The 14,225-nt window shown below is 47.3% G+C and overlaps 1 protein-coding gene across 4 annotated transcripts in view; it reads left to right on the forward strand.

The window, feature by feature from the left end:
- The window catches only part of HNF4A (hepatocyte nuclear factor 4 alpha), a 138,740-nt gene that overhangs the window by 90,851 nt on the left and 33,664 nt on the right, over nt 1-14,225 (forward strand). For 2 of the 4 annotated variants that reach the window (XM_063459421.1, XM_063459422.1), the window contains exon 1: nt 8,686-8,916. The exons of the other annotated variants lie outside the window; for them this stretch is intronic. In XM_063459421.1, the coding sequence (XP_063315491.1) occupies nt 8,796-8,916 (121 nt within the window). In that variant the 5' untranslated portion in view covers nt 8,686-8,795. Of the gene's footprint in view, nt 1-8,685; nt 8,917-14,225 lie in introns of those variants that run through there. 4 annotated transcript variants of the gene reach the window in all.

Consider the following 14,225-nt stretch of genomic DNA (forward strand, 5'->3'; position numbering starts at 1 on the left):
GCACAGACGTTATTCGGCATGTGCAAAATTATAAATAAAACACAGACACCGCTTCTTCTGTTGGAGTACAACGTCCACAGCTTTATTAATTATAAAATTATTTAAATTAACAATTTAGGGTCATTGTCAACAGTAATAACTCCGTTCCTCTCGATCCCAAATACCCCCGACAATGACCCTACCAAAACAATACAAACATAACAATTGATACATAACGAATAATACCTGGCCTACCAAAGAGGCCCCCAACATTTGTTTACCTGCAGGGGTGTACCCAGACACCCCTACACCCCTAGGTTCGTCGCCACCTCCGGGCTAGAACCTACCAAACACTTTAACTTCCGTCCTACTCCAGCCTAGAACTTGGCATAACACATTCATAACCCCCAAATAGCCAGTTTACCCAAGCCCTATTTCCCGCCGCTGTGACCAAACGGGAACTACCCCAAGACATAACATAAAGGGAGGGTGGGAGGGACAATTCACAGGTAAGGGCAGCTCAGATTAAGATGGCCTCAACCTAAAATGGCCGCTATTTAAACTAACCCTCTCCTCCCCACACTAGCTAGGCCCACCCCTTGAACTCCAGTTCACCTGCCAACTTTCTGGCCCTGTCAAGGCCCACTCCCCCCCTGCGTTGCTCCGTGGGCTACATGACATGTGCACAGACGTTATTCGGCATGTGCAAAATTATAAATAAAACACAGACACCGCTTCTTCTGTTGGAGTACAACGTCCACAGCTTTATTAATTATAAAATTATTTAAATTAACAATTTAGGGTCATTGTCAACAGTAATAACTCCGTTCCTCTCGATCCCAAATACCCCCAACAATGACCCTACCAAAACAATACAAACATAACAATTGATACATAACGAATAATACCTGGCCTACCAAAGAGGCCCCCAACATTTGTTTACCTGCAGGGGTGTACCCAGACACCCCTACACCCCTAGGTTCGTCGCCACCTCCGGGCTAGAACCTACCAAACACTTTAACTTCCGTCCTACTCCAGCCTAGAACTTGGCATAACACATTCATAACCCCCAAATAGCCAGTTTACCCAAGCCCTATTTCCGCCACAGCACATGACTTGACCCCTTAAGCTCATGTGCGACCCCCACCACACATAAATAGGGCCTGCGCGATCCCCTCCTGCAAGCCTAAGTTGAATAAGTCGCAACCTACATCAGAAAGGTGCACACCGTCCGACCTAAAGTAACCAGGTAACATCTCCTCCAGTTCCCTGTGCCGTACCACTACGCCCCCCACTCTCCGAACAAAACTAGCCATGATCTTATTGATCTTACCCCTGGATCGTGCTACCGCGGCCGTGTCCCTGGCGTGTCTCCACCTGCACCGAGGCACCATCTCCGACCACACCACTGTCACGCCAGGGACCAGGTCCCGCAGCCGATCCACATCTCGCTTCATTTGCCTTACCAAGCCGCGCAGCGGCACCAGACCCAGGTCATTACCCCCGCCGTGGATCACCACCACGTCTGGCAATGCCCGACCCGTCACCTTGCGAAAAAGTTCCCCACTGACGCTCCGCCAGTCGAAGCCCCGATACCCAAACCAGTATATCTCCACTTGCTCCAAAGGAAAGCCCAGCTGTAACCCATTCTTTCGAACTGCAGCTCTCTTCTGAGCCCAATAGACGTAAGAATGACCAATTATCCATGCCGTCCAACCTAGGAGAGACAAAAACAACAGTAAGTATCACCCCAGCAGCCCAGCTGCACCCCCATATTGTTATGTTCACACCAACCTGTCTGGGCGTACATACGATCGAAACCGCATCGATTCCCAACGACCGATACGCTTGATCCGCTCGTTCCCCAAACCCAGCCGTGCGGCTTCCGTGGCCGCCCCAATGCGGAAGGAGTGCGTTCCGAATTGTAAGGGGTCTAACCCCATCCCCTTTAGCCCCAACCGAAAAATCTTAGTAAATTGGAAGCGCGACAGCGCTGAACCGTCCGCATGCACTAAAAAACAACCCTTGACTTCCGGCCTTAACTCCAGGAACCTGGCCCCGCAGGCCACAGGGCACACACCCGATCCCGGCAACGCACCCAGTGTAACCGCACAACCTTTCCCAAAGACATCCGTCTTGGAACGGGCCAACCGTATCCTCACCCTGTCCGAACACACCGCTACGTCCTCCAATCTCAGTCCCCCATTACCCGCCTTGCTTGCACTGACCAATTCCCCAATCCTAAAGGCCCCGAAAAAGGCCCATACAAACGCCGTTGAAAACAGAGCCACCTCGTGCCCCGAAAAACATATGTCCGGTAACCGCTCCACCAAACCTTGTAAAACCTGAAATGAAACCGGCCTCCTCTCATCCCGAACCTTCTTACCTTTCCGAAAGCCCCGCACCGCTTGTCTTACCAGGAAATGTTTGGTCACATCCACCCAACCATTGAATTTAAAGAGAAACGCCAGGGCCGCGAGGTGCCTATCCACCATGGAGGGGGAGGAACGCTCAGCAAACAAATGGCACAGAATCCATAACAATACATCCAACCGGCTAGATGCGGAGACATCCGAGCCTAACAGAAGCACCGTCTCATCCCAAACCCGCCAAACCTTAACGTAAGAAGACCATGTGCCCGGGGCCAGCGAATGTTTTATGTACTCCCCAAGCAGGATGTCGCGAGCTGCCACATCTCCTCCGGGCAAGCGTGTCCCGATTCCTGCGCCTCCGGTGCCGCCTCCCGAAAACGATCCCACTGAAAACGAGACAACGCGTCAGCCACAACGTTTTCCAAACCCGGAATATGCTTAGCCCTGAACACAATGTTAAATGACATGCATAACAACACCAACTGTCTTAGCAATCGAACAACCGGCAACGAGGACGCGGACAAGCCATTAATGGCCTGCACCACTGCCATATTATCCGAATAAAATACTACTTTCTTGTTAGCAAGGTCCCCACCCCACAGCGTCACCGCCACCACCACTGGAAAGAACTCCAGGAATGCCAGGTTCCTAATCAGCGGGCTCGACCTCCAAGCCACCGGCCACTCCTCCGCGCACCACCGACCCGCGAAAAAGGCCCCAAACCCTACGCTACCCGAAGCGTCCGTGAACAGTCTCACATCCTCCGAGGACCCCACCGGAACCCGGAAAAACACCCGACCATTGAAATCCCGCAAAAAACGCGCCCACACCTTTAAGTCAGCCCTCATCTCAGCTGAAACTCTCACGTAGTGCGACGGCCGCTTCACCCCGCTCGTTGCGTGAGCCAGCAGCCGGCAAAAAACTCTCCCCATGGGAATCACCCGACAAGCGAAGTTAAGGCTCCCTATCAACGACTGCAAACCCCTCAACGTCACCTTCCTCGCCTTTGCCACCGCATCCACCGATTCCCGCAGGGCGTGCAGTTTGTCAAGCGGCAACCTGCACTCCCCGCGCACCGAGTCAATTTCCAGCCCTAGGAAACTGAGGCACGTTACCGGTCCCACCGTTTTATCTGCCGCCAACGGCACCCCAAACTTATGTGCTACCCACTGGAACACTTTCAGTATCTGCCCACAACGCCCCGACCCTGCCGGGCCGACACACAAGAAGTCGTCTAGGTAGTGTACCACCGCACCCCCGGCCGACTCCTTCCGGACCACCCACTCCAGGAACGTGCTGAACTTTTCAAAGTATGCGCAAGATATAGCGCAACCCATAGGCAAACAGAGATCCACAAAAAACTCCCCGTCGAAGTAGCAACCAAGTAAATGATGACAATCCGGGTGAATGGGAAGCAATCTAAACGCCGCCTCCACATCCACCTTAGCCATCAATGCCCCGCGCCCCGCCCTCCGCACCAACTCGACAGCATTGTCAAATGATGTATAGGAGACAGAGCACAAGGTCGCGTCGATATCATCATTCACCGACGCCCCAGCCGGGTACGATAAGTGATGTATCAAACGGAACTTGCCCACTTCCTTCTTAGGGACCACCCCTAGCGGGGACACCCTCAAACCCGGCATGGGCGAAGCCGCAAACGGGCCTGCCATCCTCCCTAAACTCACCTCCTTCTGCAACTTCTCCCTAACCACCCCCGGATGAGCCAGCACCGATTTGAGGTTCCCGCAAAGCACACCCGGACCCCTGTCCTGGAACGGAATCACGAAACCGTTCGTGAACCCGTCCCACAAAAATCTGGCTATTTCCCGATTAGCGTATTGCCTTAGCCACGGCAACATCGCGTCTACCTTCACCGGAGATGCCCCCCGCCGCAGCAACAGGGGCTGCCGCGCCAGTGCCCCCCCCTCCAGTGCCAGCTTTCCCTTTCTTGAAGCATCTGGAGAGGCCATGATTGCCGCCACAGCCGGAGCACTCATGTTTGAATCTACAGGACGCTCCCCACTTGCACTGCCCCTCGTTGAAGAGCCAGCACAAACCCTTCTTCTGTCCCGCCGACGCGCCACCACTAGGGCCCGCGCCGGCTGTCCCGAGAAAGGGGGCACTCTTTTGGGCCATCATCAACCTCATCCACAAAGGCAGGTCCATCTGGTCCCACCGCATGGCCGGATTCGCCGCTAGGCGCTGCCTAAACTGCTCATCATACCTCCACCAAGCGAGTCCCCCGTAAGTCCTGTATGCATCCCCAATGCCGTCCAGATAGCAAAAGAGCTGTGAGCACCGTTCCGGGTTCTTTTCCCCGATCACGCTCGCCAGTATACAGAAGGCACGCAGCCAGTTACCGAATGTCTTAGGTATTTTTCGATACTTACGCCGTTTCTCCTCTTCCTCCTTTTTTGCGTCCTTCTTGTCTTCCTCCTTTAAATCTAAAAACTCCTCTAAGGGAAGAAGCGAAAATATTTCGACAAATTCCCCTTTTCCTATCCTCTCCTTAACTTCAGCCTTCAAATGACAGCCTAACGGTCCTGCGAAGGACACGTGTACATTCTGTCTAGCTGCCTCCGAAATATCGCCGCGGTCTTCCAGAGCACCCGCACAGTCGACCTTCCCAGCATCCGCATCCGCGGCGCCCCCTCTCGCGCCCCCCGCCGTTGTCGCCACGGGACCCCCTCCCACACCCAAGTCGCTATCCGCTGCCCACACCTTCCCGAAGTGCCCAGGGGACCCAGCCTCCCCCGACCAGGACCCCAAAAGTGATTGTAAGCATCCTAACAAACTCCCAGAATGAGGTGTAGATGTCAACTCACCACCCACTCCCCGGACCTCGGATGGCCGCGGGGGTACCGTCCTTTCGGCCGCCTCGACTGGCTCCGAAGCGTCCAGGGGACGCCGTTTCCTGCCCGCCCTGCTGCGATCCAATCTTGTAGGCGACACACTTCGTGACCTGTAATGAGAAGGTGACCTGGGTAGTCTGTTCATATTGAGCCTCACCCGTCCGTCACATCTGTCTCCTGTCCTGTCACGACCAGACCCCGTCCCCCGCTTGGCCTGGGACCCACGGTCGCTCCTAGTCTCACTCCGCCTGGACACAACACTGTCTTTCGACCCTGACTCGCTGCGCCGGTACCTCCTCCATCCGTCCCTAGTGGTGGACCTCCTCCTCCTATCCCTACTCCTCGAATTACTCCTGTCCTTGGACCTGCCTGGCTCCGAAGATCGTCCTGAACTGCCATATCCATCCCTCCCGCTGCTTGGTGTGGCTCTATCTGCCCTCTTTGTGGGTCTTGCCCTGCGCCGTTGAACCTGGGAGCGACCTGAGAAGGCCTCCCGCGCATCACACCCCCGGGGGTCCCCGTCTGCATGGCCCCTCCTCTGGCTTCGACTATCCCGCCTCGCGCTGTCCTTCCCGGTCACCATCTCCCTTACTCCCCTTCCAACGCTCCGCTCCTGGCTGTAGTCCCTCTGCACCTCTGACCTGCCGCTGGGCTGTGGCACACTCCCTCTCCTCTGGCTCCCCTCCTCCCCGGAATCCACTGCTGAGGACCTAACCCCTGACAGGGCTGACTTGCTTGTCGAGCTGCCCGCCTGGACCCCACCACCTCCATGTGAGCCCGCTGTCATGGTCCTCCCCGATCCCCTGACACCCCCCTGCCCCTCAGTGTTGCCCCCAGGGGGCGACTCACCGGGACGCTGGGACACCAGCACTGCTCCTCCTCCGATCCTCTGCTCAGCCTCCTTGCCCTGGGCACCAGCAACATCCAGGGGTGTCCTTTCTTCCGCCCGCCGGCAGAGGGCGCTCTGGGCTAGAGGCCCCTTCCCGGCCTTCCGTCGAACCTGACCGGCAACGTGACGACCATGCAGCACCGGCCGCCGCTCCGAGCCTACCCGGCTTCCAGACCCACCAGCCACCTCACGCTCCCTGACCGCAGGGCTCTTCTTCCTCCGCGCCGCCGGCACCGCACCCGGACTGAGCCGCTGGGGCGGTCTCGCCCGCCTGACAGGCCTCTTCTCCGCCGCACCGACGGGGGGAGCAGACGTGCTCGGAACCCCCAGCTGCTCCTGTAACCATCCGAAGCCTCTCTCCTGCACCAACGATCGTACTCCTGCCATGATTTCTTCGGCGGACGCCATGACCTGCAGTAAAGACAAAGAAGAAGAGCTACTCTGACCTGTAACAATTCACAGGTAAGGGCAGCTCAGATTAAGATGGCCTCAACCTAAAATGGCCGCTATTTAAACTAACCCTCTCCTCCCCACACTAGCTAGGCCCACCCCTTGAACTCCAGTTCACCTGCCAACTTTCTGGCCCTGTCAAGGCCCACTCCCCCCCTGCGTTGCTCCGTGGGCTACAAAACATGCAATCACAAAGGGATAAAAGGAAAATACAGATATTAACACACACAAAAAAAAATAAGTGTTTTTTTTTTTCACTAAACCTGCAATTGACAAATAAATTGTGAAATTTAGACAAAAATATCCTGGATACAGGACATCAGGGAACACAATCGGGACAGTGGGACTCAGCTCAACCCAAAATACAGATAGTCCATCATAATCGGGTCTAGTTTTGGAGCATGCAAAATGCAGGTATAAAGAGGAAGAGTAGATACTGAGATTGACAAGAATTTTAAAATAGTTAGTAGACAGGCATGAGAAAAAAAATACAAATATGAAAATAAATGGGTGCGTGGAACTGGTTATTCAATAAACTGCAGCATAAATGTTATAAATACTCTGGTCATAAAATTAAACCATTAACTGTCTCTCCAGTCAGGGGAAGGGGGTGGGGGGGCAGAGGGGAGACAGTTCTCTAGAAACCGCTGGATGTCTATTTTGTACCCCTGCTATAATGCATAAAATGATATTATATTACCACTTCCATGCCGTTGGGTATTTGTGAATTTTTTTTATTGTAATGTCTATATAACTCTTTCAACTCCTCCTGCGTAGTAAAAGTCCCCAGTGTTTTTACAGTGTTTTACTGGTAAACAAGTCATTTTATAGTTCTTGTAGCTAGACAGTGGAATGTTGCCAGAAGGTGCTAATTCACAGTAACAGTTGTAGATACCAGGAACAGCCTTTCAGCTGAGGTGGTAGGATCAAACACGTATCGGGAGATAAAAACTGTGTGGAATATACAAAACATGAATGGGCTAATACAATCACTATATAACTGGGAGGGATTGGACTGATAATTTTGACCAACTTCGACAGTGAATTCCATACTAGGGCAAGAGGTATTGGCGATAAGTGTTGGATGCCAGTTTTGCCATAAAATAAGCATGGATTTGGGGAAAGACTACATCAAAGGCATCCTAGTTCAGTGATGTCTAACAGTTTCTACTTAACAGTGATAACTAGAAAATGTTTATTAAGGCAGAACTACTAGTACCCTACGTCCATAATAGAGTAACTTCACAACAGCATCATTTAAAATGGTTGAAAATAGCTCCCATCGCTCTGAGCTTGAAGAATGCGGGGTTATACCTCAAACTAGAGTCTATGGTCTTCAAACCCTAAGTACTGCCTACACCTAAGAACCCCACAAATCACAGCAAAACCATTTGAAAAGCCGCCACTCTGATGACCCTGTAATAATGATCTACTCCTATAAATGTAGCACTTTGCAGCATCTCTCAAACTATGCGCAGCATTTTTAATGCCAAGCAATTGTTACAAAGTGTCTTGCGATTATCAGATATTAGGTTGGCCTAGATTGGCCAGTAGGTGACCATATACTACACCGGACCCAGAATTTTCATTAAAATATTGCCCTTGGTTGCAAACATTTCCTAATTCACCCCCACAGTATTTCCCAACATTCAAAACAAATATTTAACACAGGGGGAACTGTGCCGGCAGAACAAAATAGTAATGCTTGAAAATCCAGCGTGGTAAGATCCGACACCATGCCTGTATCACAGCGCATCCATTAACTGCGAATTAATAATATTATTATATTTATATAATATATATATATATATAAAAAAATATTATGTTAAATATAAAGTGTTATTATTCATTAAATCCATATATATGTAATATATATATATATATATATAAATATATGTATATTTTGTGTATGAAACTAAATGTATTCACTAAATCAAAACCTCTAAGCAAGCAGTAGCCGTAACATAGAAAAGTTATTTAAACAATAAACAAGCTAAATCAGAGAGACTCTATCTTGAGAGGAGTGGGTCAGGTTACATCAGGAGGCGAGGTGATCAAAAATTAACCAAGGTGACTCCACCCTAGGAGAGCTATAGGCCTTGTGCTGTAGCTCATCCCTCCAGAGAAACTCTGTTGCAAATTAAGGGCATGGGTTAGGTGACCAGACTGGAGTCAATACACAAGAGTACTGGAGGCCAATAACCTCAATCTCAACCTGGGGACCTCTTGGAAATCAGCCGCGGTTTCCCGATGATAATGAGGCTTTCTAAAGCTCTGATAGACATGGACATGGCGGATTATACAGAGGCCTTGGATCCTGCATACACCACCCTGGAGTTTGAAAATATGCAAGTTCTGTCGATTGGGAATGGTAAGCGGGGAATATGGGAGATATGTACTTAGGTGGGATATGTTGATGAATTCTAAGTGAAGTAAAGCAATGCTAATCTAATGGACTACCCTGTGAGAGACTGTACGCCCTGTGAAATTGGTATGGGAGCTGGAGAAAACTATCAGTTTCTGGTGTGAAATCTCTTCACACCTTGGTACATCTCTAACACTGTGATTGACAAGTCTTGCACTAACGAGAATATTGATAACTTGTACCCCTGGACATTTGACAGCAGGTAGCTAAACTAGTAGCTGCGCTCTAGACTAGCCAGTCATTGACCTTAGTCAATATTTTATTTGATTTAATAATTCTTGGAAATCTCTGGGTTTCTCGATGCACTCCAATCGGTTTCAAACTATTGCATTTCAGTGATTGGACAAATAGACACAGACAGACACATACACATACACACACAAAGTCAATTTTACATTTTAGGAAAAAAAAATAAACCATTTTAAACCATATGAAATATATTTTCAGTTTGGGTATTTTGACATAAAATTTGAAATTCACTTTTAAAACCTGACAATTCACCGTTTAGTAAATAGCTCTGAGACAGGCAGGTAGACAGACAGATACAAACATAGATACATAGATAGTTGGTAATGTGATACTGTTACATCTGAAATGCTGTGCAAGTCTGAAAGGGTGACAATCTCCATGGAAACCAACAGAACGCACACTCCATTGGTGACTACTCCAGAGTTACTTTGCACACTTTTCAGTTAGCAAGACTTTTATCATTCTCCCCTAACATGCTACGTTATTTGTATCTTTTTTTTTTACCATTTTTGTTTAAATTTCAGATAACTTTTATCTAATTGCAGTACTGCAACACCCATGATCCTCAGCCAGACGGAGAGGCCAAATCCTGGCTGAAAATCTTGGGAGTTGTAATTTCCCTAAACACTGTTTCTTTATGTAAAGAAGTTGACACATACACAAGTACACGTATTACGAAGCTCTGTTACCAGATTCGTTTTTTGTTTTCCAATGTTTGGTTAAAAGCTCTTACAAAATCCAGCAATTTTTGTATGCAAATGTGCCGGATTTCATTGATGGCATATTACAAAGAAAATGCTTTGTGGGACCCAATAAAAAAGCACTGTTAAACCAATTGATGCAGTAACAGGCATGCATATCATTTCCAGCCTAACAACTGATTATTTGACATCACAGATTAACATTACACATATTAATATCAGACTTGTGCATTCGGTTTAAAATTGTTTAAAATTTGGGTCGTTTTGGCATATCATCCGAATTCTGTAATTCCAAATAAACCACAAATAGATATTGTTTTACTGACACTCCTGGTTTTTTTTTTTTTTTGGTTACTTCTTCCCCGTGTACTGCAAAATACATACAGAAAATCAATCAGCCGACCCAAATGTTATCGCTGTGCACATGTGTAATATCGATTCACATCCTAATGTTACATGTTAATCCACAGAATATTATCACACATTAACACACAGCCTAATATCACATATCAGTCTACACCCTAATAACTCCAATCAATCCAAAAACTAGCATCACACTTAAATCCACAGCCAAACATCACAAGTCTAACCCCTAGCTTCATGTATTGGTCCACAGCCTAATATCACACTTCAAGAATCCTAACATCACGCTTCTGTCCACAGTCTAATATCACATATCAGTCCACAGCATAATATCACATCAGTTAACAGCCTAATATAGTTTATAACCCACAGGTTAGAACCACAGTCCCATTCCTCACTCCCCAGACTAGCATCACATAGCAATCTGGTTTAATATCCAGCATCATAAATGCATTTTAATAATGTCACCTGCATTATCATATGTAGTATAGCGTCACTACGCCCTAACCGTAACCCTAACCTCATGTCTCATAGTCAACACACTGACCCTAACCATTCTAAGTGTCAATATGTAACCTAACCACTACACCCTAAGCTCATGCTTAATGTGTCAATATTTGGCACTTCACGTTTTAAGTAGCATCAGTATTGGATACTCAAGGTTTGATTCCTCATGTTAAGTAGCCCACATTCTGACACAAGTGACAAATTAGATTTTCATTTTTAGATGTTGAGATTTTGTGCATGTTATTCTGGCGCTTGTGAAAGGACTCCCAGCAATCCACACCGTATGTCACATAAATCTACACCTGAAAGCACATCAATCCACAGATTAACATCACACTCCAATCCACTGTCTAGCATCTCATGTCAGACCACACGCTAGCAGCACATCTCAATCTACACACTAACACGTCTCAATTTACATGCTAACACCACATCTCAATCCACACGTTAGCACCACATCTCAATCTACACGCTAACACCACATCTTAATCCACACACTAGCACCGCATCTCAATCCACACGCTAGCACCACATCTCAATCCACACGCTAGCACCACATCTTAATCTACATGCTAACATCACATCTTAATCCACACGCTAACGCCACATCTCAATCCACACGCTAGCACCACATCTCAATCCACACGCTAACACCACATCTCTACCAACACGCTAACACCACATCTCACTCCACACGCTAACAGCACATCTCTATCCACATGCTAACACCACATCTCACTCCACACGCTAACAGCACATCTCTATCCACATGCTAACACCACATCTCACTCCACACGCTAACAGCACATCTCTATCCACATGCTAACACCACATCTCTATCCACACGCTAACACCACATCTCTATCCACACGCTAACACCATATCTCACTCCACACGCTAACACCACATCTCTATCCACACGCTAACACCATATCTCTATCCACACACTCAACCTAGCATCCCTTTTGAATCTACAGCTTAACACAGGTCCATCCACAACTGAATATCACACATCAATTCACAGCCTAACACGTCAATCCACATACAAGCATCATACATTAATCCATAGCCTAACACGTCAATCCACATACCAGCATCATACATCAATTCACAGCCTAACACGTCAATCCACATACCAGCATCATACATCAATTCACAGCCTAACACGTCAATCCACATACCAGCATCATACATCAATTCACAGCCTAACACGTCAATCCACATACCAGCATCATACATAAATTCACAGCCTAACACGTCAATCCACATACCAGCATCATACATAAATTCACAGCCTAACACGTCAATCCACATACCAGCATCATACATCAATTCACAGCCTAACACGTCAATCCACATACCAGCATCATACATCAATTCACAGCCTAACACGTCAATCCACATACCAGCATCATACATCAATTCACAGCCTAACACGTCAATCCACATACCAGCATCATACATCATTTCACAGCCTAACACGTCAATTCACATACCAGCATCATACATCAATTCACAGCCTAACACGTCAATCCACATACCAGCATCACACATCAATTCACAGCCTCACACGTCAATCCACATACCGGCATCATACATCCATTCACAGCCTAACACGTCAATCCACATACCAGCATCATACATCAATTCACAGCCTAACACGTCAATCCACATACCAGCATCATACATCAATTCACAGCCTAACACGTCAATCCACATACCAGCATCATACATCAATTCACAGCCTAACACGTCAATCCACATACCAGCATCATACATCAATTCACAGCCTAACACGTCAATCCACATACCAGCATCATACATCATTTCACAGCCTAACACGTCAATCCACATACCAGCATCATACATCAATTCACAGGCTAACACGTCAATCCACATACCAGCATCATACATTAATCCATAGCCTAACACGTCAATCCACATACCAGCATCATACATCAATTCACAGCCTAACACGTCAATCCACATACCAGCATCATACATAATTTCACAGCCTAACACGTCAATTCACATACCAGCATCATACATCAATTCACAGCCTAACACGTCAATCCACATACCAGCATCATACATCAATTCACAGCCTAACACGTCAATCCACATACCAGCATCATACATCAATTCACAGGCTAACACGTCAATCCACATACCAGCATCATACATTAATCCATAGCCTAACACGTCAATTCACATACCAGCATCATACATCAATTCACAGCCTAACACGTCAATCCACATACCAGCATCATACATCAATTCACAGCCTAACACGTCAATCCACATACCAGCATCATACATAATTTCACAGCCTAACACGTCAATCCACATACCAGCATCATACATCAATTCACAGCCTAACACGTCAATCCACATACCAGCATCATACATCAATTCACAGGCTAACACGTCAATCCACATACCAGCATCATACATTAATCCATAGCCTGGCATTACATGTGAATCCCCAGCCGTATAAACATTTATTTAAGGACTGTTAAACACTCAAAGTCCTGTATAACATTGGTAGTTATTTGGCCAGTTCATGGCATTCATGGGATTTGTAGTCCAGTTCTAGGATTGGATGAAAAGCAAATGTCTCACTCGCAGTTTCCATCCCCTGCTCTAGATGGCGCTAAATTCTCAGTAGGCATTACAAGGAGCCCTAGAGGTTTGTCAGGACATGTAACAGTGAATACAATTTAGCAAAATTTAAAAATTTAAAATCCCACCCTATGAGTAAAATTATTATTATTTTAATAACTTTGTGTTTGTTTCCAAGCAACATGTCCAACAGGAATGTTGTTTATTGAACAATATACTGCTCAGTCCATCTACCTACTGTATCTCTCGAACATGTCATCCAAAACCAGAATCCAGTGACACATTACAAAATGTGACATATCTTTTCACATTTCAAAGGCTAGCAGTCATGGTTTTATTTTTACTGAACATAAAAGGTTAAATCTAATTTAGCCTCTTTGTGTATCATTTTGTTATAACACATGGGGAAGGAGGGGGCAGCCATCTTCAAATTCTCTTTAGTCAGAAGCATCATTTATCTGTTTAAAGGGACACTATAGTCACCAGAACAACTACATCGTATTGCATTTGTTCTGGTGAGTAGAATCATTCCTTTCAGGCTTTTTGCTGTAAACACTGTCTTTTCAGAGAAAATGCAGTGTTTACATTACAGCCTAGTGATAACTTCACTGGCCACTCCTCAGATGGCTGTTAGAAGTGCTTCCTGGGGCAGTGCTGCACAGTGTGACTGACATTCAGGATCTCCTCCCTCTGCATGAAGACACTGAACTTTGCTCATAGAGATTCATTGATTCAATTCATCTCTATGAGGAGATGATAATTGGCCAGGGCTGTGTTTGACTTGTGCTGCCTCTGCCCCTGATCTGCCTCCTT

The sequence above is a fragment of the Pelobates fuscus genome, chromosome 6 (assembly GCF_036172605.1).
Source record: "Pelobates fuscus isolate aPelFus1 chromosome 6, aPelFus1.pri, whole genome shotgun sequence".
Taxonomy (NCBI): domain Eukaryota; kingdom Metazoa; phylum Chordata; class Amphibia; order Anura; family Pelobatidae; genus Pelobates; species Pelobates fuscus.